Raw genomic sequence first — 25,055 nt, forward strand, 5'->3', positions numbered from 1 at the left:
ATTCACAAACAAATGTATCAAAAACAGCCATACATGTACATAGTTCATTGGCAACCACTAATTTTAACCATACAATACATATAGGTATTATATATTTTTTATTGAATTAATCGAGTCTATACATTTAAAACAATCATATATTCATATTTACCTACCTGTAAAAAATGTTCATATTGGTTCAATAATTATAATGTAGATCCTATGACGCCAATGACGTAATGACGCACCAATTAAAAAATCGTATAATATAAAGCTAGATTAAAGTTTATACATGCATTTATGAGTGGTGTATCATTAAAAATGTCGATGATTGATTTTTCTTTATAGTACATATAAAACAAGTTACATTCATCAGACTTACAAAATGATTCAATGTTTTAATTAATATATAAAAAAAATCTTTATTTTTAAACATCACTGCAGCAAGCGTCATAAATCAACAAAACAAAACTTTAGCACCTAATCCGTGAAATATAATAATATGACGCAAGAGTGTAAGAGTAATACAATAATATTTAGAACATAAAGATAAACAATTTAAATTATAATATTTTTTTTACATCGAAAACAATGTTTTTACATAACCAAAGACAAAGAGTAGTAAACTATAATTATGATTATTTTTTAGTATTGAACGCCTTTGTCAGGAATGCATGGCCGTAAAGCTGGCATAAAGCTAATCTATGGGGTGCCCTTATATAGAAAAAGGACCTCGGCTTAGGTAGTTTAGTTAACTTAAGATTTTGAGCGTGGATCATGATCATGGATTTAGTGATTCACAACCGTATTATATGCATAGCCTTATAGGTATATGCACTGTTTTTTAACGCTTGTTAGGTGAATAAAGACACCGGTTTGGCTATTTCATCAGTTTCACGTGGTGACTATATATTATATCTGGAATTGGACTGGTACTCAAATGGCAAGTTTTTAAACTTTAAAGAATGTCTGAATTGAAAACATTTCAGTGAATTTTTCGTAGAATAACTGTAAAAGTATTACAATTTTAAACATTTCCTAAAAAAATAATGCATCAAACAAAGTGCAAAAAAACTGTTTTAACAGAAATATTAAAAGAAGTGTTTTTAGTTTGAAGAAAATTCTATTAACCACTTTCAAATTTAATATCATGAAAGGTAGTTAAATATAACACGTCCACATCACAATTTAAAGGCCTACCCGAGGAAGTATTTGATTTTTTTTATAGAATTTTGAATTTATCAACCATGGTCTTATAACTATTATAAACTATAATATATTAACTATTAAGTAAAACCACTGAGTTATAAAACAAAGTAAAAGGATTTATATAATAGTTATTAGTAATTGTATCTACAATGTTGTTTGCCTTCATCCGTAAATTCAGTATTACCAATATTTTTTGTTATCTATAATATACTACTAAATTAGTTATAATATAACAGTAAAACTTATATTATATACATATTTTATCATAACAAAAATCAACGATTTGTTGTTAATAAATGCTATAATCAGACATTTACACAATCGCGCACGTTTACTCGCTTATTGTACGTGTGTATATTGTATAAGGAGTTTCATTATAGTAATGTAATAAAAAGTATTTATACGAGTAATTGTTTCAAAACCAATAATATATTACTTGTATTAACTCTATAGATACTTGAACTCCATAAATGAAAAAGATTTTCAATAATCCATTAATTATTAGGCTTATGCACTACTGCAATAGTGCAATAGTACAATAAGCAATAACTAATAGATATTTGATATAATTTTGCATTGTTAATTGCTATTTGTAAAGTGTAGTGTTAAAATTATCTGCAAACAAGCCAAACATAAATATTTTATTATACTGTCAACTGTCACACACCAAACGTAACTTTAGATTTCAATACTTTAAATTTCTAACCATAATAATTAACAATTTTTGTTTAATTATTATTTATTGCATACAATATACATCTATATAGTAAATAAAATTATACGTGAACATCATACATTTTTTTATCAATTTTGAAAAATGATTCTGATTCTGATTTGTAAACATTGATATTAAACTTATGGATGCAGCATTGTATATAAGTCTGTAAGCCAACACAACCGATACCATTAGCAACCGTAACATCGTTACATCTCTTTTCTTTCTTGTTAAATGTTAGTTTCTTTATCACTCAGAAGCTTATGTGTGAGTGTGTGACTGAGAACTATCGTTTATCTCTTAATTTTATTTTGGCCTAAAATTGTATGTTTAAAGAAGATAGGAATCCACATGTTTATTATCTGTGGTTGCAATAACAACAGAGCTAAAATAATTATATGATAAATTACATTATTGTTAGAAAAGTTTCCGGTACGGTAACGTTGGACGCGTCGTTCAAATGGTTCAAGCTACTTGTATTTTAATTATACATATTAACTATATAGGTAAATTATACATCAAAATATTAGATATTTATAAGTAACAGTTATTAGTTATTGTTCTTAATTACTATAAGCATGATAAAATTTTTAAATTAAATTCAAAGAACAAAATTCAATTGCAGTACCTATATAATAATATTATAACAAAATATCTACAATGTGTATCATCAAATAATTATTCTACATATTAGTTAAATTAATTCAGTGTACATTTTAATTAACTTTGCTATTAATAAATACATTATAACTACTTATTACTTTGATAATAATTAATAAGCATCAACTTCACTTGATTAAAGGTTTGTCTTACCGTTTTCAAAATCATTGAACGGCTAATTAATTATATTGCAACAAAATTGTTTAGTGAGATCAAAATGACCTATTAGTTTAGTATTGTTGCCCCGTTCACCTTAGATTAAACCTTGTGAATTTTGTTGGAACATCGAAAATTGTATCTTAGATTATAATTATGGAGGCAATTTAGTATATTTAGGCGCAAGAAGCGATTCACAGACACGTAAGTACTGTGCATCTGTGAATAGTGTGAGTCGCTGCATGCTGTAGATATATCGTATATTAGCAATTAGGTATATACTGTATACCTACTCTACTGCGTGCTTAAAGCAGTTAATGCAATATAGATAAATATTAAAAAATAATATAATGCATACCAAAATAAATTTTAACTCTAACCTAAGTTTTAATGTGCCCATTTTATACATTAAATATTGCATTAATTAATATTTATAATTATAGAAATAGTAAATAGATACATGTTAGTAGGTACCTATGTTATACATATCGGATCAGTAAATACCTCCTAATCCAAAAAAATCAATAAATTATACCAGCTATAGGTATTGGATAGCTATATTCAAGGACTTCCATATGCAGGTAAAAGTTCAGGGGGAGGGTTAACGAGAAAAATCTATTTTGTATTAATTGATTTGTTTTTGGGGAGGAGGTTTAAAGGATTATAGCAGGGAGGGGGTATAACGGCTGGGTAAAGAGCCTGCAATTATATTTACATTTTCATTAATTAAAATGGTCATGCGATTAGTTAAATTAAATTACAGTGTTTACATTTTTTTTAAATGTTATTTACATGTTTATAGTTTTATACAGTTATCTAACTTATTTTTTTTTTTAAGTTGATATCAATACCGATAGTTTGAAAAAAGTTGTAGATTGATAAAATTGTTGAGTTCCCTGTGTGCTTCTTTTATAGTTGAATGATGTTTCAGGAAACCGTCGATATTATCTTTGATAGTTTCGTACAGATTTGTTTCATCTTTTATGTCTCGTTAAATGGGAATACCGAATTTTATTCTTTCTGTTTTGAAACATTTGGTTATTTTTTTCATTTGTTAGAACATTTTCATGTATTATAATTTTATAGGGTATCTGTTATTTTATACATTATCTTCTATAAATACAAACAATTAGGTAAAACATGCCTAATTTTGAATTTGAAATTTCGTATTCCATATTCTATTGAACTAATAAAATCGATACGAAAACAAGAAATATTCAAATATATAGGTACCTACTGGCTACTACCTAATATTGGCGAATCTAATATTTAAATGATCACTGAACAAAGATAAACCACATTCTGCAAGCATTGCATACATGTCGATATAAATATAACCAAATTATCATATTGAATATTTTAATATACAATACAACAATGCATTTTAAATTTTAAAGATTTTTTATTTTATATTTTTTTATGATTCCAGTTATTTATTATATATTCTAAGCTCATTATTAAAAAAATTGTATAGCATCAATGCTAAAATTATGAGACATTTTCTAATTTTTTTTAGGGCCTTAAATTTTCGGCTCTACTGAATACTGATATGTATATAATAAGATGATATACATTTCTTTAGAGATTGTTTTTATTGTTACCTTTATGAATATAATATATACTGTTATGAATCAAAGCGACAAAGTGTGTTATATATTCTGACGTCCAACCCGTACTTTGATTTACTTTATTTTTATCTACTCTTACAAATAAATGTATATTGATCAATGATCAGGCTATAACACGATTGTGTATAAAAATTTGTCCGTGTATCAAAGGATATAGAAATACAAAAGAAAATCTATACGATTGACGATTGAGCATAAGAAACTACGTCATATTGCCATATTCAATTTTGAAAATGTACAAAGAATATAGTAAAAGTTAAAAAAATAACTTGATGTCTTAGTCAAGAATAGTCAAATTTCACAGGTCTACTAATTTACCCATTTCATAATAATAATAAGAAATACAAATAATAAAAGTTAATGTATTTATACTTGCTGGTTTGAAATTGATAATAAAAACAAATTATATACCTGCCTTGTTATATTTTTTCCAAGTTTTCTTAAATATAATAAAGTATAGAGATTTCGTATTCTTACGATTTTAATATTGCTCGAAAGCTTTTATATGCAATTCTAGTTTTTTCGATAACATGCCCTACAAAGCTGGACTCAGCGCACAGCTCGTGGTTCATTTAAGTTTGGTATCCTAATAATTGGTGTAATAATACTTGAAAATCATAAATAAAAACAACATTTTAGCAACTTGGCATAAAATATTCTATATTCAATTGCGTTGCTAAAAAGGTATATACCCAATCGTTAAAAGCTCATTCGTGCTTTACCGGTTGATCACACATCCCGTTTTTAACCATACCTAATGTCCCTTGTCCCGAAAAACTTCGAACGAGACTCTTTTTTGACCCGTTTTTAGAAAATAGTCCCATTTTAATCCCGTGGTCTCCATATTATATTACCTATATATGTGTGAGAGAAAAAACTTGTACATATGAAACAATATTTCTACAGTTCTATATTGAAGCATCGAAAGTTGAAACCAAACTTAATAGTTACACGTCTTAGACTTATAAACAGCAGCATGACGACTAACGAGCATCGAGTGCGGACAAATAATTATATAATTATTGTCAGTTATAACTTATGATCATGAGCCATGTCGTATTGGTGTATTGCACAGGTTAATTATAAACCTGCACGGCTATCGAGCAACAACTCACCTTGTCTAACATGGAAATATTGTCTCTAAAATTTAAAAATTATTCAATAATTGTTTGTCCTTTTTTTAACATAGATTTGTTTTTTGACTGTAGACTGTGTGTTTTCATCGGATTAACACTTAACACAGCAGTACAAAACGAATCTTTCTCCCCTGCGTTTACTATGGAATATTGAGAAATATGAAGCGTATGTGTCTTGTGTTTGATACGGTTTTCTTTGAATAATATAATAAATTTATTTACAAATTGTACAATAGTCAATAACTACATATTTAAAATATAATTTTCTGTTTATTGTTCTAATATAATCTATAATCTATTTATTTAAATTTAATATATGTAATGTATATTGATATTGCGTTATGCGATACTTGGATAATATGGCCATATAGACATATTTTAGTACATCCAAGTGGTATACAACTAACCACATAGGTACCAAATTCAAATTATAGGTGGGCACGACATTGCACTATAAATGGATATAAAACAGGTGGTATAATAAGGCATATTTAGAAGGTTCAATATTGACCCTGTAGGCAAGATATTGGTAGGTAGGTGATAAAACTGACTCAATCTTAAACGCTTTGAAAATATGCATTGTAAGTAATGTCAGTAAGCAGTTATGCACTTATAATTAATAAGTTACAAGGAATCAAAAATATACTCCTCGAATTTTGAAACAAAAATATATGCTTGCGTGGTCTGGTATGGAGCGGTGGTGGCCTCGGTCACAAAACGTGTTCTGAGTGCCAGCACAGGTCGGTATCTCTAGTTCCCGGATGGGTGACCACCCGGGTTTTCAAAGACAAATCCTGGCCACATATACACTTGTTCTAACCAACCGTGCCCTCTCTTACAGTAATAAGCCTACTAAATTAACCCAGGCTAATGACCTCAGATGTTGAAGCCATAATTTAATTTAAAAGAATAATAATAATAATAATAATAATAATAATAATAATAATATATACCTATAGGTAGGTACACACTTATAAATTATTATTCTTTTTTTTCTTGGATTTATATGTTTTTACATTCAATTGTTTTTATATTTCATTCGTATTTATAAAATATTTTTTTGCATATCCAACAATAAATCTGATGCGCAAAATAACCCGCAACCGTAAAAAACATAATATAATAGTGATAACAATAAAGTACTTTCTACATATTGCAGTGCAAGCGAGATAACAGGTATTACACAATAATTCAAGTTCACACAATCGTACTTTTACCTAATGAATAGTAACCTAACCTAACCTATTGGCTATCGATCATATAACATATTATTTATTTATAATGAAATATACAAATTTAAAGCTACAAAAAACAGGCTTGGATGTTGTGTCTATTTTAAGATTCACATTCCAGTTCAAATTTACATATTATTCAAAATAACCAGTTTATCTTAATCAATAACCTCATAATAATATGCTATAGGTAGGCATTAAATGTATATAGTATACCTATCTAAGCTACGGTTATCTAGATAACCATGGTATAAACCATATTATAGTATATAATCGAGGTATATGTATTTATAAAATATTGTGAAAGTTTTCTCAAGCTTTAATAATCAATGAACATTTAATAGCAGATATTATGAATTTCCGAGCAGGAACCTACTCTATACATATGTCTACAAGCAGTTTAAAACTGGTCACTAACTACAGTTCTGCGTAGTTCAAACTATATTTTATTCATGCACCTGAGCACAACACACATTATACAGGATGATTCACCAAGCATGCCCACCACAATTTTTTCTTCAATAATGAATTTACTAAAATTCTAATTTTTGGAAGTTTTTAAATATACTTAAAGACAAAATTTTGAAAAAAATTGTATTAATTGAGGAGTATTCCTTGGCGATACAAACTTTTGTTTTTTAAATGAGAATCCCCTATTTTTATTTAAAATTATTTAGTAGATAGTGTTTTAGAACATTTTTAGGTACTCCCTTGAACCTAATTAAAAATTCAAACGAGTAGTTTCTTTGATGTTAAAATGTTTATACCCAGGATAAAAGTCCTTAAAAAAAATCGAGGACCGAGGGGGGAACTGCTGTTGGCATTACTTCTCCTTTGGGGTACACAGACGACAGACCTAACACTGATCATTTTATTCATACATTAAAATCTACCACATAAGATGTAATATCGACTTTTCTTCAGTTGTTCGATAAACTTCCGCGCTTATGCATTGAACTAGCTTCCGTGATTCCACACCTATTTTTAATTTGAACGAGAAAGTATCTATTACAGCTTGGAAGTCGGTATATGGAGTAAGACTTCATAATATATATTTATTATATAATATCCAATCTATGAGAGGTATTATTAATTGAAAATTATAAATGAATATCAAACGGGTGACCTAAAAAGGCAATTGCTTCCCCCCTCTTATAATATTTGTAATTATTCTATTCAGGTACAGGTACTCATATAAGTAGAGGAACTTTTTGTCTCAAACTATAAATATAATTAATTATGTTCATTACATATACCTATATTGAGACAATGAGTTCGCTCCTTGGGCTTAAACTTGGGTTAAGTCTGCATATGAAAGATCGTTGAAAATTTACAATAAATTAAGTCAATGGTCATGTGCGCGTGAACTCTAAAAGTTCTAAAACTGGTCAAAAATCAAATATTTTAAAATAATTAAACCACAATCGATAAGATCTCGCCAATCGCACAAATATAATCTGATTAAAATTGTTCTTTTGACACTATCAAAATAGACAATTTGTAAATCTGGTTTTTAGAAAACTCTTTTGTAAAATCATTTATTGAATTCAATTGGTTTATTTTTATAATTTTTCATAATGTCAAACTTTTCTAAATAGGACTTGGTTATTTAAAAAGTAATAACTTAAAAAAAATATATTTAGATTTTAACAAGTGTCTATTTAAAAATTATCAAAAAAATCATTTAAAAAAGTTTGTACTTTTTGAATGTAAAATATTTTTTTACGACTGGATTGACTTCATTCCACGAAAAATAAGATTTCAAACAATTGGAAAAAGATAAGCGACAAGACTTGAATAAATGTTCTAACAATTCAAATTTTTCTAAAAACTAGACTTACAAATTTTCTATTTTAAATTTTTCAAAAAAAAAAAAATTATATTTGATTTAAAACTTTTTGTATTTTCAGTTTAAAAAATTTAAAAAAGTTCTAATGTAAGTGCGTGTACAGCATGCATCTGTAATCAAATAAAGATTAGAACAAAAGTTATTTCATTGGCTGGTATTCTTGTTATACCCTGTATATAGCCACGAAGGTTTATAAATTATACCGAACATGGAAAGTAGACGCAAAGATGCATACAAATATAATTAACTAATAATCTTATTAGAGTCTGCAGGGACCAGCGTCAAAGTCTCAGACGGACTTTCATAGTTATATAAATAAAATGTATCAATATTCTATATATATATAATATATTCATGTTTTACCTCTTATTATTTGACGTTAATGAATTCCTTTCCTACTTGCGAATATTTTGTACATAACATCATCAATATTTTAGAGATTCTTTTCGTTTACTCAGCCAAGATTCCAACAAAATACCACTTACCTGCTTATAAGTTAGAATGTATAACTAAGGATAGGATTTTCTCTATTTACGGACTGTTATTACTGCAGTATACTTTACGTCAATAAATGAAAGAGGAGCATCCATAATTTTAAAATAGATTAAATAAAGTTATTTTGTATGTAAGCAAAATCATTGTTGTTAGTATATATTTCAAATAAACCCATACCACTTTTACACTTGTCTTCGTAAAAAACAAAATTACTTGTATTTTGTTATTGAAATTAAGAACGTAATATGACGCGGCATCTAGCGTTTTACAATACTTTCGTTGAAATGTACCATACAACATGCATTGTTCCTTTGTCAAGTTAAAATATGCAATAATTATATGCATTCTACTCAATAAATACGTCAAATAAAAAATAGATTACTTGTATTAATATTCGTGAGGATTTTACTAACCACATTTTTTAAAGGGCGCTGTAAAAAACCTTACAATGCACATAAATTCTACCGCTAACCGTAGCTGGTAGGTATAAAAATATTCCGACGAGTTGCGGAAGTTACTTTGATCGTATAGTAATCCGTCTAGACTTTATAGTATCAATAATGACCGTTGGGCTTATTATATAGTTATCAGTTTATAACTTAAATAATATTATTATTTTTACGTATTTTTAGGACGCAACATTCGGATTTGTCGTCTCCGTTTTTCAAGTATACCGAATTATTTTAATGTTGAAGCCATAGTTAATAGTTATATATGCTTAAGATAATTTTGAATTTTGAATAGTTTACACAATATAATATATTAAAATACATTTTCAAAATAAAATATCGAAAATACATCTTTAACGCGGACCATATTGATACCATGATACGTTTAAGTTTCATAGTTAGTCGAAATTGACTATTACAACAGAAACTTTTTTTTCATATCAACTTATTTATTAAAATAATAACCAAGCTATAAACGTGGACTGCTGGATACGGTAAGTTCATGATGTTAGTACCTATGTGGACATGTGGTTATGTTACGCACTTGTATCTATGGATGACCATAGGCATTTAATGTATAGGAGTCATGTTCGGTATTGGAGGATTATTCTGAATACCACCTATAGGCCGTAGGTACCATGACGTTATATGCAGGGGCCCAGGCCAAATCTTAACCTGATCTAACTGGATAATATACATACCAAATGTCCAAATCAGTGTTAACAATTTAACTTGATGTAGAAGTATAATATTTGAATATAACAATAAATTGAGCTCGTTGAGTTGTAATTCTATAATATAGAGACAGGGAGTGCTGAGTCGTGCTATATGGAGGCGGAAGGACACGATATTGGTCAATTGATATAATTTTTTTATTATTACGACGTATTACAAAATACCTGATGATATGTTTACTGGCTAATTGTTGAGCATTATTGTAACGATTACATAATTTCAAACCATGATCTTATATAGGTATAAATAGGTATAGTAAAGACATTTTTCTTTTTAATTAATAGCAAATAGCAATGCTATTTAGTATTAATATATAGCGATGATATTAAATGCAATGTTAATATAACTGAGCACCGTTATCGAACGTGTGACAACCAATCGCGACATAAAACAGCACATTATAAGTCAATTGATCGTAAATAATTGGCCACATAACAATAAATCGCAATCAATTTACCGAACCACAAATTATAGTAGATACGAATTTGTCGTAAAATTATAGATCATAAATCGACAATATTGTATATTTGTATCTTATTTGAACTAAGTATTGCCGTTATTTCACAATGTCCAGCTAAATATGATGCAACTGAAAGAAAGACGCTTGACAGTTGTCACTATCTTTCGTCACTGTTGTAAGTTGCGATAAATATTGTATCGGTAAATTTATATTGTGATGAATTATTTTTGCAAACCAATTGTCGCGTGTTAAATTGCTTAAGATGCAATTACGGTTAGTTTATTTCCTTTAATAAATCGTTTAACCATCCTTTCAACATTCAACTTTTATGCATAATACCTAATTGTCATCAAAATGATTAGCTAGAATTCATTTAGTTTTTTTAAGATTCAAACGATTATTAAAGTTTTAGTGAAATTTTAAAAACTCATAATTAAAATAATAAAAAGTAAATGTTTATGAAATATGCATCCTCGATGATAATTGTATTATATTATATATTATTTAATTATTTATAAATTTTCGTAACTTGGATTTGATTAAAACTAACTCGTTATTTATTAGTTTATATCAATAAAAATCAATTCAGTTAAAAATTAAGTTGTTGAAAATAGGCTTGCCAAAGGTGATCATCGGGGCTCGGAAGTTCTAGCAAATGCATATTTTTATTGATTCGTCCTAGAACATCCAAAGTAAGATACAAATATGTTTCATACTTCTCTGATGTCATACACGAAATTTAATTTTGCTATTTTTTGCATATTTACGGCTTTTATTACTATTTTGCTAATTTTAGGTTTTTAGTGCTATTTATGATCACTGATCATTGTACACATCATTGTAAATTCTATACATTCATCGTTCTTCTCAGAAATAAGACAGTGCAAATCCACGAAATAAACTAAAAAATAATAAGAATATCAACTACCCATAATAATGTATAAAACATCAATTATAAGCAAGAACTAATATGTTTTCAACGTGGATGTTGAAAATTGTTTACAATTTAGTTACACCGTCTGCACTCGCCACTCGTACCATATTGTTTTTAGCTGAAACGGAAGTCAAACACATTTTTAAATTTTGGCGGAGAGGAATGGGAATCGCAGGCCGCCATTCAAAATTAGTGGTCGACTGGTCGCCCGAGGGGCGTAATCATGGACGAAACGATTACTGCCGTCGGGTTATAGTCCACAAGATAGGGTTGCGCGCGCATAGCATATCCGGTGGTGTCAGTTTGTGCGGTCTGTCCGGTGCGATATTATTGTGCCATCTGTTCCTCCACCCAGCCCGACAGTTGTTTGTTAATACACCTTTTCGCTTTTATTTCTCTCTCTCACTCACTCGCTCGGCACTCTCAACGTTTACGTCGATTTTTTTTTGTCTCCCCGCGCGCGCATGTAATCATCGTCGCGACGACCCGCCGCCGACTCACCTACACAATTAAAATGGCGGAACGTTATCAACACAACAGAAGATGTCATTGACGCTTTCCGTTGTTTACGATGCTTAATCCGATTCTATAGGTAGGTAGTTTTTCCGTCCGTTTGTGATCGTTGCTGCACCCAACTTTAGCGCGTTCGACGAAGTCTAGGGACGACGATGCGCGCGCGCGCGTCCCAAGTATTTTGGACTTCTTGCCATCGGACGGTCACAACCACTGCTCGGCCAGCGGCTGCTTCGATTGTCATCTGTGCGTGACCGTGCGTAATTTAGCCATTTCCCGAAGTCGCTCAGGTCTTCGTGTTGCAAGTTAATGTTAAAAAGGTAAGTGGACCAGCGCGCGCGGAATGTCGTCCGTGGGTGTCCATCACACATAGTATACTTATAGCGCCGTTGTTGTTGATCCCAGGTACAATGACAGTCTCCAGCCAATAAGATTGGTGACGGACCATCTGACCGAACGGCTGAACCTTGACAGTGCATGCGCATTGCCGTTAGCCAATTCAGGTTCTGCGTACTTCGAACCGAAACCGATCAAACCGACAAAGAAGGGCCGGCCTGCGACTGGACAACATATTCGGCTTGCGGCCAAAAAAAATAACCAGAATGACGTGACAACGATGAGCAACAATCTCATGTTTCGAAGTATGTTTTTTATGAACGAAGAAGCTAGACATTTCTTGGCGCCGCCTATACAATTGTCTACGACTGACGGAGAGTATTTCACACGCAAAACTGGAAATCCAAATTTGAATACTCACCATCAACAGCAACAGCAGCAAGCCGTTGCAGCACTCGTCAATCACGATTCTAGTTCTAGTGTTGAAATCAAACCATTACAAGTAAGATCCTATTTAAATGCAGTGCTTATCAATCGACTAATCCTATTGTAATTATTTAGCCACCGAAAGCACGTCCTCACGGGTGTGAAGAGTGTGGCAAAACGTTTCTAATGAAACATCATTTGTCAACTCACATGCGAGGTCATACTGGTGAGCGTCCTCATATTTGTCCTGAATGTGGGAAGACTTTTGCTCTCAAACATTGTCTAAGTACTCATTTGCTATTGCATAGCTCGGAACGACCATACAAATGTTTAGAATGTAATAAAAGTTTTACCTTAAAACATCATTTGGTTAGTATTTATAATATGCAGTTATAATATTATTATTTCACTTGATTCTTGTTTATAATGTATGACAATTATTATCCTTTAGGTAAGCCATGAAAGAGTTCATACTCGAGATAGACCATTCGAGTGTCCTGAATGTCGTCGTAGATTTCCTCAGAAACGTCATCTGACCACTCATATAAAATTCCACTCTGGTGAACGACCATACTCTTGTTCTGTAAGTGTTCTTTTGCTTGTTATGGATCTTTCTGAATGATATCTTAAATTACTGATCAATGCTTATAGGTTTGTGGTGAGACTTTCTCGCGTGAAGAACATCTAGTCATGCATTCAAGATTCCACGGTGGAACACAACCATTTGTATGTCCAGACTGTGGAGCTGCATTCTTGCGTAAATTTGAATTGGTCAACCATGAACGGCAGCATGGCCGCATACCTGAATCTTGCCCAGCTTGTGGTAAAGAGTTCTTACAGAGACGCACATTATTGGTTCACGTAAGAAACTGTGGCCTTAACTCATCAACACCAGTACATAGATCTCCTTATACCGCAACTGCGAGCAAAGCATGCCGGTATATATTGATTGATTTTATGATTTAATAAATAAAATATTGCTGATATTAATGTTCATAAATATATTTACAGTGAATGCGGTGAAACATTTGCTAGTGACGAAGGACTAGCACTTCACATGCGATTACACATCGGTGACCATAGTTTCCTATCTGATATTTGTAGTCTAGCTGCTACATTGAAACAAAGTGTACAAGGTGTATCAAATGGTATTGCTAATGTACAAAATCATCACCAAAATCAACATCAATCTGGTGTTGTCGCCAATAAGAAATCTCACTATTGTGGAGATTGTGGCCGTGGTTTTACCCAAAAACATGGCTTACAACAGCATCACGTAAAATACCCAAATGCCACTTGTAAAGACAAGCCTTTTGCTTGTCAAAAATGTGGTAAAAGTTTCATGCAAAAAAATCACCTTGTACTACATGAACGACAACATATGGATCCACCACCGTCCAGAAATCGTAATGCTACCACTTCAGCTGTCCAATCCATACAACATTTACAGACTGAACAGGTTGGCTTGCAACCGACTCCTCTTCATACGACTATCCTGGGACTACAGCCTATTAGGCATATTCAATCTGGTAGTCAACCTCAACTTTTAAGACATCCCAGTGAGGCCCATTCAGGGTCATAATAACTGCCTCGTTTTATACTAAGATTTTTTTTTCAACGAAAGCTATATTTTCTTATCAAAATTGCAGTTATTCATTGATTTTTCTTGAACTCTAATCCCATGATAAAATAGCAGTGGTAGGGGTTTTATTCATCAGAGTATACGTTAAATATATTTTGAATACCTAAATGTATTATTTTATGCATGAATGCAAATCAATTTTAACATTTATTTTTGAACTGAAAGAAAAGAGCGTCATCAGGATTTATGCGTTTGTTTTTTTTTTTAATTAGTTTTTTTTTTTTGCTTGCTCTTCAAGTAATTTATTTACTTAAATATCAAATCTATTTAATTGTATAATTAATTATATTAAAAAAAAAAAAAAAATTAGTTTCATTATTACAATTAGAACTATTTTATTAAATTGTATTAATATTAACATGAATATAATATTATAATATGTATTATCATTGTATGCTGCACTAAAAAGTTCACTGACGGCTAAATTGATTTTCAATCCATACAAATCAGCGTAGCAAAAATTGGAAATTAATTTTTTTGCAGCTATTCACTTGGAAAGAATTTCTTACTTATATATTTGTTTGACTATTTAAGTAAAATACGTCCTCATGTCGAAAGTACAATTAAGTACCAACCATACTGTGAGTTTGTAAATGTAGTGATTTTTTTTCTTAATTTTTTTTTCCATACCTAATCAAATTTATATAGGTAGACTTATTAGACAAGAGATTACATTAAATTAAGTTATCTGAATCTTATATTAGTGTGTAAAATATGAACATATATGTGTGTATTATTTTTCAATAAATAGTAATACGCATGCATTGAATTGTAATAAGTAAAAAAATCCCAAGTTTTAATGGGTGCTACTAATATGATGTAAAAATACTTAAATGATAATTTTATTTTATTTTATTTATTTATTTTTTTTTTACCGTCTTGTACCAATTAATTGTAAATACTTAACATTAAGTAATATAAATATTATATATATTTGGAGCGTATTAAAATATAGAAAAAGTTAGCACATTTTAATATTTTTAATTTTTTATGTTTGTAAGAAAGATCAGTTTTATTTATCTATATAAACATTCCATTTGTTGGTCTTAATAAATTGTATAATTTTAGTCGTATATTGTGTGGGGGAACAAATTGTAATGATAGATCATCGCCTTATTAGAGTTAGGAACACTAAACAGTAAACAATATATAAGATTATTATATTATCTGTATAGATATATGTTTTCTTCGTGACAATGATCCGTTTTATATTACACTGCAGTTAGAATGCTGGCAACTAACTATATTTTACTCAACTTTTAAGCAATTGAATGTATATTATTAAATTTAAAAAAAATATATTGATATGAAACTTAAATTTTTTTACTGTCGATCAATCGAATTAATGAAGGACAAAAATCTTAATATAATATACCTATTGCATAAAAAGTATTTATAGATGCATAATGCATTTTAAATCTATTTAAAAATTATAAATTGAGACATTAACTGTGTTTCAGCTAGGAGACTTTCAGTGTTCAATTCAGACACTATACAGGTACGGTTTAAATAATAAAAATGAACTATAAGCATACCCAAGTAGTAAATATTTTATTTGTAATAATCCTTGTAAAAATACTAAATGCATTATAAATATTAAATAATTTAAATCTAACAATAAAAAAAAAAATGTATTAGAGTATAAGCTTTTGTCACAACTCAGTTTATGTCTTCAGTCTTAAAATAAAAAGAAATCATTTGAGCATACTTGCTTCAACGTTTTAGTTTGTCACCAGTTCTGTAAAATTAAGTAACAATAATTAAAATGTTGTAATGAAATGAACCTCGATCACTTACTTGAAACCAAACTTAGACAACAGAGACTGACTATTTTTCCCAGCACTTTTAGATAATCCGGTCCTTGGACATGACCGCTTTCCCTGTTTAGGAGTCACATGAAGAGAACTGTTAGATTCTTTTGTACTCTGACTACCAAATCCTTCATCAATATCGTTATCATGGTCGACCTGTTAAATTTAATGATTTTGTAGATGGTAGTGTAACATGTTTTATAAAATATAAAAAAATTGTTGACATTATTGTTGATTTATAAGAAACGTGTACTTATTATATATTATTTTAAAATGAAAATATTTTCCTAAATAATCTAAATATTTTATTTCAATAGATTTTATGTATTTTAATTTATATGCATTTTTCTATAAATGAATAATCATGTATAATTTGTAAAACACGAAATAATGTAAAGCCAGTATAAGAAAACTGTATTGAGAATTCTAATATTTATGATTTTAAACCAATAGTTTTAAGTATATTTTAATTTTACATTTATAAGTTTATAACTATAATAGTATAATATCTAATAAAACATCAAATAAATATTAACCGTTTCTAAAATAAATTGAAACTTAATAATATTTAATATGTGACTAGTGGTCGGGACACTACTGGTTTTATGCACCACACTAATGCTACAGTCACTCCAAAAAATGTAGCACTGTAGCTACTTTAAATGCAATTTTTTAAATAAAGCTTGGTCCTTTTTTATTTAATATTCCGATTGGAAGTTGAAAGTTATTAATTAGACTGATTGATTTGACTATGTCAGTTAATCGTGGATTAAACACAAAATATTAACTAATACACTCATCGATAATCTATAATATAAATAAATAAAATAATTATCATCAGAGCTTGATAGCATTTGCTTATTTTTATGGTTTGACATAAAATCTAGCAGAGTGCTAGTAAGTGTATCATATTGTATGCCATGTCAAAACACGTTCAATTATGAAAATTAAATGTGCTTTATTCAAAGAATTTTAAAACATGCTTATTTACAGTTTTCCTGATTATTTTTGCTTTTTGGCACATCTCTGCTAAATTATGATTTATGATGACACTTGCCACCGACAAACCCCTAGAAATTTCAGATTATCATAAAACTATGGTTATTATAGTATTTTAATTATCACCAAATAGGTTGTATATTGTGACAAAATAATGATAATTTTGGATACCCTAACTTAAATTTCTAAGAGAGCTATAGTATTTTGCTATATAAGGTCATAAAATAATTAGGTGTATTGTTAATAGGTTAATCTTTAGACATAAAGTGGCGTCACTAAAATTAGTGAGCTACTCCTGACCACTGCATGTAAGGTAACATTCTTACTCTTTTAGTATCATCGATTACTGAAAATGTATCATTTGTAATATTCTGGTATTTTTGTTCTTTACTGTGAACTTCTTTATTTGTAACCATTCTATTATTTGAGTAACTCTTCCAACTAAAGGCTGTTTGAATTTGATTAGACAGTTTTTTATTTAATATTTTTGTGTCGACTTCCTCGTTTTCAAGACATTGTGGTATATTTCCTTCATTAAAATTGCTAGAATTTAAAGAGGTATTTAAATCCTCATTAGTATTCTTATTTTTATGTATGGTTATCTTGCGAGATTTAAATGGATTTATTGATTCTTCTTCAAGGACTTCGTTTATTTTGGGTGTTTGAGGAGAAAAGTAACTATAAATAAATAATTTTTTTTAAAATTTAGATGAATAATTTAAAAGAATTTTAATAACTAACCCACTAACTATTTGAACATCTGGGTCTATAACTGTATACTTTCTTTTAGTTAGTTGTTTTAAAAACGAAGGTGACTCATTTTCCTCTGTGTCTGATTCTCGTTTAAAAAGTTTATCTTTAATTTTACAATCTTTGATGGATGGCGATTTTGTAGACTGATGTTTTTCTTCAGTAATAATGTCAGATTTTTCCAAAATGTTTTCGTTTTCATAAATTTCATCAAGAGTACTTAGTATATCATCTTCAGTCACTATAAAAAATATACTTATTATGTATAAATTAATCTACGAGTCTGTGCCTATATTTGAATAATAAATACCGGGTAGACGTTTTTTTATAACAGGTGGTTGATGAACTAGTGATGACCGAGTGACAATTTTGGACACCTTAGGACTTAAAGTGGGAGTACTCTTGACAATTTCTTGTGTAAAAGTACATACTTTAGGGTCATATTTAGTTGGTTGATAGTCTTTTGACCAAATACTTTTATGACGAGCTTGAATAATTTTCTTTTTTACAATTTTATCAGGAGTCTGAAACCACCAAATCAATAAGCCATTATATAAATATATTATGTTATCAAAGTAATGAGCACATTCTTACTAATTTAATATCTGGATCCCAATTATCTACTACTTCTAAAGACATAGGATCTATATTTCCCAGCGCAAGTTGATAAGCCTGATCAGAGGTTAGCTTTGAAACAAATACAGGTACATTAGAGTCTGGTATATCATTTAATGGTATTATTCTACGAGATAATGGATCGAATACAGGTTGGTATTGAAACATACGATCAGCATCCATAAACTGATCACGGTATTCAGGTGGAATTTTAATATTCACAAAAGATCCTAATCTCGAAAGTGCCTAAAATATTAAAATAACATTTACTAACTATTAGGTTAAAATAAATATAAGCAAAAATGTACTTTGTAGATATCCGGTTCACTTGTTCTAGTGATAAATTGTCGAGCTTTAGCCAATCCTACTCCAGGAACAGAAGGTAAATAATCACAGCCCGATAATATACACATATAACGAAATTTATCTAAACTAAACTGTTCAGGTTGGATATTCATTGAGAGATGTATTTTTTCTTGTTCAATTAATATACCAGCACCATTTTGATCTAATTTAAATAAAACCTGTAAGCATACTAAACGTTAGGATATTTTGGTATATTCAAAGCTAATTAATCAATTTTTTTACTCTTTTGCAACCAAACAGCAACAAATCTGAGTCTTCTGAAATAACTATATGAGCAATTCCGCTTAAATTTAAATATGCCAATTGAGAATCAGCTTCATATGGTGCTACAATACAATCAACATTAATCTCTCTGCAACGCTTAATAAGATTCAATGCCATTTTATGGGTAACATCGATACTCCGTCTTAAAAGGGATGAAGCTTGTTTTCCTTTATCTAAACGCATCAACTCAGCAGCTTTTTTTCGATTTTCTTCTCTTTGTCTAAATAACAATTATTATGATAGTGTAAAAACCAATCATTTGACAAACTAGATAATATATAATTGGTATAGCCAGGATTTTTCTTCAAGGAGTGCTGTTTATATGTTTACACAGAATTGGTTTAACAATATAGGGCCTTCCATAAGTTAAGCATACTGATGCCTAGGTTTTATTTCAGGTACTTTCATAGATCATAGAAATAATTTTTTTAATTTTCTTTAAGTGAAGGTGGAGAGGGGGGTTACAGTTCTACCAGCACACACCTTGCTACGCCACTGTGATATATATAATTATTTTATTACTTTTGGCGTTTTGATTCAGTATCAGCTTTAGCGGGTAAACGTTGTCCATCAAACACTAAAATCGGTTTGATGTTTTGATCTAATAACATAGACACAAATCGCATACAATAGTAAACATACCTAAAAAAAAATAAAATGATAACTAAATTAAATAGAATTTTAAAAAATATTAAATTATAAAAAGATCTTTTAACATGTCTCAAATTTTAAGTAAATTTATTTTTTAAAAAATATGATTACAATTAAAATGTTTAATTATCCTAATTTCTGTTAGTAATATTAATATGATATTTATGTAGTTTTAGTAGTGCAAGTAAAATTATTATGAAAGTTTACTTATATAGTAGGTATTATAGTAAATAGTAATGTTATAAATGTAACTTTATATACCAAGGGTAGCCAGCAATAAGAGTCGCAAGTTGCACAATAAAATCAAAAATAGTGTGAAGAGCAGGAAAAAAAATTATACCTATTATTATATTAGTCAAAATATTAAGAGGCGAGCAGCGGTTTGACCACCCCTGTCACATATTATTCAATTGGGATCGACAGAGAATTAAACAAAAATAAATATTAAGAACTGAAAGACACTGATAAATCCTTTTACTATCTTAACCCTTTGAAGGGCAACCTCAAAATGCATAAATTTAATCAGGGAGTAGATCAGGAATGAAAAATTGGAAAATAAATTATGAGTGAAGACGTATATGTAAGTTCTTTTTTTTACATACAATTTTTAGCAAAGACATTTAAATACATATTTTTTAATTTTACATATTTTATTTGAGGTATTTAACGGTAATTTAATCAGATGAAACACAAACAAACTAAAAAGAATTCGAGGGGAAAACATATATTTACGACAATGCTCTTTTTGACAGTGTATTTTAAAAACATATTTATATGTCTATGCTCCTGAAAGGGTCAATTCAATTTGGAGGACTGGAGCCTCAATAAATGTAATTCCAGTGTTATCCCAATGAATGAAGTTGCTTTAAATAAGTGATAACCTTTAAATCCTAGTTAGACTGATGCAAGTTTCATGAATACTAAAGTATAGTTTTTAATGCTGAATCTACGCCGTCTGGTTTTTGTTTTGTTTCTGTTTTTAAAAACAATTTAAATTGTCCTGTCTGTGTTGGGAAATGTTGAGTTTATGTTTTGTATGGATTTTTTTGTCCTGCGTGGACATTCTATGAAAAGTAAAAACCAGTAAAATATCTCTTAGCAATACCTATACTTTGTTAAAAGTAAAAACAGTAGTCAGCAGTGCAATGGTCAGACAAAGCTCGTTTGTCTTCCCCTAAGAGTCATCAATCTATACACGTCACGTGTAGAGTTGCCCACACCCGTGAGCACAACCTAGCCGCCGACTAATATTCTTATTTTTAACAGAGTATACTCAGTAGTATAAAATATATTTCTCAATTCTTCCTCTTAATTAATTATTTAATTATAATTACTATAAATTCCTTACAAAAAATATACCACTCAAAATGAGCTTAAAAGCTATTAATACAATAACTGTCACTTTAAACCCTACTGTTAATTTTCCAACCAATACCACATTGATATTTCTAAAACTCAAAACCTCCACACAGTTCAGACTAAGTTACACTAGTAAATTTAAAAAATGTTCAAACAGATTTTTGATTCTGCCGTTTTCAGCAACCAAATTAATTTGGGTATGTAAAATTAATTTAGTTGTTAAAAATAGCACAATACGTGAATACATTTTTTAATATTCTAAATAATGTTGTTTCACTGAGACAAGCTACAAAATCAGCATAAACCTTTAATGCCGGGTTGCAAGAAAAAAATTATTAATTTAACGGCCCAATAAAATTAAAATGGACCAATCATGGGCCGCTAAACCATATTTAAGGGATCATTAGCTCACTATTGATTCGTTAAATGTTAAGTGATTGTTTATGCAACCAGGCATAAGAATATTATTAGTTGTACTTACGCTTGACTATCCTCTCCTCTTGCCAATTTCTCAGCACAAGTATATACACCTCTATGTAACCAACAATAAGCGTCAATGGCCACAGTACATCCGGAAAATTCCGATACATTAACGGATCTCCATGATTTTTCTAAAAGAGGTATTAGCCCTTGAATACCCATGTTCCTTCTAACACGGATTGAATAATCTAGCTGTGCTTCAAATTTCAATTATTGGTCTGCCAGCGTTTAATCCGCGGACAACAGAAACGTACGATTATTATAAATGTATAAAAAAAAAATAATATATACGTATAATACAATATACTTGGCGAGATCAATAGAATTTTTCTACTACAAGTGTTTTCGCAGAAATTTGTTCAAAGTTATGTTGAAATTACTTTTGTACATCGTATCATTTTTGTTGTATTTAACCGCCAAAATATTGATAGCATCATACATTTTTATTTTATACCACGGACTACGGTCCGTGTCTTATACCCTGGTTAACATTTTATTCGACCGTTGACTCAATTTGATTGGTCCCATAAATGATCTCTTTTTCGTGGTCCTGTGTTTGATAAAAATAATAATTTCAGCTGTTTTGCTCTGCAAGCTGTAGTTGGTATCAATAAACATTATGCATTTTAGGTTAGCTCCGTCCTACTCTTTCTGGAAGACTGAAGATTTTCAATCAAACTTAAAACTTCTTAATTTCTTATCGACCGTTTATTTTCAATACTAAATACTTAGTAAATACGACTACTTCAAGATTAAATTATTTCTGTTATAATAAAAACACTAGTTAAAATGTTGTTAACCACTCCACTCCGTATGTTTGGGCGACATTTGCGGCCTTTGTCGAAGAAGTATGTACGAACAAATTAATAATCTTTATGATCATTCAGAATCTAAACAGACATATTTTTATTTCACTTATAGAACATTAAGAATGTACTCTGCGGCTACGCAGCCATTGACTGTACCAGAGCCAGATGGAAGCCAACTAACAAGCTCTCCCAAGTTGGAAAAACTGTATACAGAAATCTCTTCCTTGACGATGATTGAAGTGTCAGAGTTCACTGAATTATTAAAAGTTCGTCTTAACCTAAAAGACATTCCCATGGGAGCAATGGTCAGCGCCCCAGCAGCAGCAGGACAAGTAAATTCTATTTTTAAAAAACTTACTAAACCAGTTTCAAAATGATAGTTTTAATTTTTTTTTTCTAAAGGATGAAGAAGAAGAAGTAGCTACAACAGTCAAGACGAGTTTTACTGTTAAACTTATGAAATTTGATGATAAACAAAAGGTTGCCTTGATAAAAGAAGTAAAAAACTTATTGGAAGGCATGAATTTAGTACAGGTTAGTACTGCCTAGAATAATTATGTTCATATTTTCATAATCTAGATATTTCATATAATACTGCAATTTCAGGCTAAAAAGTTTGTTGAAAGTGCCCCTACGGTTATCAAATCAGATATTGGTAAAGATGAAGCAGAGAAATTAAAAGAAGCATTTACTAAAGTAGGAGCTGAATGTGTAATTGACTGAGTTATACTCATTTGTTATATTTTAATAATGTATAATTTTTTTTTTTAATTTCACAAAGTTTTAACAGTTAATGTAAGTAGTCAATATTCATAATGTATCAATAAAGTTTTATATATGATATCATTATATTTAAAGCATTTAATACCTGTCCTGTTTTTTGGGGGGTTAATGCTGACAACAATATGTGCACATTATACAATAAAACCTTGACAAATTGTAATTTTTTGCTCAAAAATTAATTATCAGTTGTCTCTGAACTTTTTCTAAGGTTTGAAATATAATATACCTGATATTTAATTGATATTAAATTAATAGGCAAGATAAACATCTTAAGTATCTTAACATTTACTTGAAAATTAAAAAAAAATATGCTATTATTTTATGATAATAATCATAACTTTTGTTCTCAAATTTTAAATTTAAAAAAATATTTAGTTCAGTAATATTATTTAAAACCTCCATATAGTTAGTAATTTAAACTTGTACAAAATGTAACCTTCATATAGTCTGTACTAGAATTCAGAAATAGAATATCAACTATTTTTTTTGTTAGTATAAACAAATTAACAGTGGTAAAACACTGTAATCAATTAATGCAATTTATTGTGGAACTAGTGATTATATTAAGACTGAGCCTTTACTTTTTCTGTGGCTAATAATAGAACTGGGTGTAGTGACCACTCTATAGGATACAGGGAATGTTTGCTTATTCAATTATTTAATGTTCTAACATGAACTTGGTAAAAGTTTATACAGTGATTAAGAAGATAAGAATTTATTTATAAATTATAAGGGACTTGCATACTTTTTACTTTGTGAAATAACTATAACATTTTATTGTAATTAAGTTAAGCACAAGATTCTATGTGAACCTATATATTGTTTTTATTTAAATATGACACGTAATTGAGTTACTGTAGGTTAAAACTATACTAAAAAAATGTCTTAGATTTTTTTATACATTCTAGTTTACTAACCGAGGAGGATGCACAAAAACAGTTATCGGTAAAAACTAAAAATGTATACAGTGTCTATAAAAGTTTGAGAATCCCTGGTGATGTTATGAAAATGGTCAGTCCATATGGCTTGGTGTATCACTATGTATATTTCATCTTATTAATTTTGATATTGCCATTAAAGAATTTATTTTACTAATAGTAGTATGATAGGTTTTAACCCAAAACATTGCTTTTTTTATATTATTAATATTTTTTTTTAATAGTATATATTTTAATCATATTATATTATTGTTATTAAGTTTTGAGTACCGCATTACCATAGAGCAACAGTATGAATAGTTTCACGGTGTAATAGGCAATAGCTTAAAATGAATCAAAAAGTTTTAAAAATTCCATCGTGTGCATAAAATATAAAAGTATATCTAAAAGGTTCAAACTGCAAAGAAAAATATTTTTTAAATACAACAAAATAACTAGAAATTAGTTTTTTTTAAAGATTAAACATCAAATGTCATTAAAAAAAAATTAAGTTAATATATTTTTCAGATTGTTTGGTTTTAGTCTTCAGTTTATGGACTACTTATGAGGAACCTCATATTAAATGTTCAAGTCTTAGCTATAAAAAATAAATGCTACATTTTTAACTACAAAATAATTTACAACTTAATCGATTTTAATCAATTTTGTCAAAATGTTAACTTTAAACCTAATCAAA

General features: G+C 29.3%; 3 protein-coding genes across 3 annotated transcripts; 2 read left to right on the plus strand and 1 right to left on the minus strand.

The window, feature by feature from the left end:
• The first annotated feature begins 12,049 nt into the window (after positions 1–12,049).
• Positions 12,050–14,502, plus strand: LOC111032854 (gastrula zinc finger protein XlCGF57.1-like). The gene is made up of 6 exons (XM_022313319.1): positions 12,050–12,470; positions 12,556–12,988; positions 13,048–13,281; positions 13,364–13,495; positions 13,564–13,850; positions 13,924–14,502. Exons 1-6 carry the CDS (start codon positions 12,460–12,462, stop codon positions 14,492–14,494), a joined length of 1,668 nt encoding a protein of 555 aa, XP_022169011.1. The 5' UTR covers positions 12,050–12,459; the 3' UTR covers positions 14,495–14,502.
• Positions 14,503–15,701: 1,199 nt separating this feature from the next.
• Positions 15,702–22,256, minus strand: LOC111032851 (exonuclease 1). Its single transcript, XM_022313316.1, has 10 exons — positions 21,851–22,256; positions 19,882–20,001; positions 19,318–19,579; positions 19,038–19,253; positions 18,709–18,975; positions 18,425–18,638; positions 18,106–18,355; positions 17,691–18,042; positions 16,352–16,521; positions 15,702–16,292 (listed from the first exon to the last, which is right to left on the minus strand). Exons 1-10 carry the CDS (start codon positions 22,009–22,011, stop codon positions 16,268–16,270), a joined length of 2,037 nt encoding a protein of 678 aa, XP_022169008.1. The 5' UTR covers positions 22,012–22,256; the 3' UTR covers positions 15,702–16,267.
• A 194-nt stretch (positions 22,257–22,450) lies between these two features.
• Positions 22,451–23,509, plus strand: LOC111032852 (39S ribosomal protein L12, mitochondrial). Its single transcript, XM_022313317.1, has 4 exons — positions 22,451–22,697; positions 22,771–22,990; positions 23,061–23,192; positions 23,265–23,509. Exons 1-4 carry the CDS (start codon positions 22,639–22,641, stop codon positions 23,379–23,381), a joined length of 528 nt encoding a protein of 175 aa, XP_022169009.1. The 5' UTR covers positions 22,451–22,638; the 3' UTR covers positions 23,382–23,509.
• Positions 23,510–25,055: the final 1,546 nt, after the last annotated feature.

Source organism: Myzus persicae, unplaced genomic scaffold (assembly GCF_001856785.1).
Source record: "Myzus persicae strain clone G006 unplaced genomic scaffold, MPER_G0061.0, whole genome shotgun sequence".
Taxonomy (NCBI): Eukaryota; Metazoa; Arthropoda; class Insecta; order Hemiptera; family Aphididae; genus Myzus; species Myzus persicae.

Excerpts from the sequence above, each read along its gene's own strand:
- LOC111032852 (XM_022313317.1), top strand. The coding sequence starts at position 22,639 with ATGTTGTTAACCACTCCACTCCGTATGTTTGGGCGACATTTGCGGCCT. Across the intron at positions 22,698-22,770 it reads TTGCGGCCTTTGTCGAAGAA|AACATTAAGAATGTACTCTG; the intron begins GTATGTACGAAC and ends TTTCACTTATAG. Across the intron at positions 23,193-23,264 it reads AAGGCATGAATTTAGTACAG|GCTAAAAAGTTTGTTGAAAG; the intron begins GTTAGTACTGCC and ends CTGCAATTTCAG.
- LOC111032854 (XM_022313319.1), top strand. Across the intron at positions 12,989-13,047 it reads TTGAAATCAAACCATTACAA|CCACCGAAAGCACGTCCTCA; the intron begins GTAAGATCCTAT and ends GTAATTATTTAG. Across the intron at positions 13,282-13,363 it reads TTACCTTAAAACATCATTTG|GTAAGCCATGAAAGAGTTCA; the intron begins GTTAGTATTTAT and ends ATTATCCTTTAG.
- LOC111032851 (XM_022313316.1), bottom strand. The coding sequence starts at position 22,011 with ATGGGTATTCAAGGGCTAATACCTCTTTTAGAAAAATCATGGAGATCC. Across the intron at positions 18,639-18,708 it reads GGGATCCAGATATTAAATTA|ACTCCTGATAAAATTGTAAA; the intron begins GTAAGAATGTGC and ends TGGTGGTTTCAG. Across the intron at positions 18,043-18,105 it reads GATGTTCAAATAGTTAGTGG|TTACTTTTCTCCTCAAACAC; the intron begins GTTAGTTATTAA and ends ATTTATTTATAG.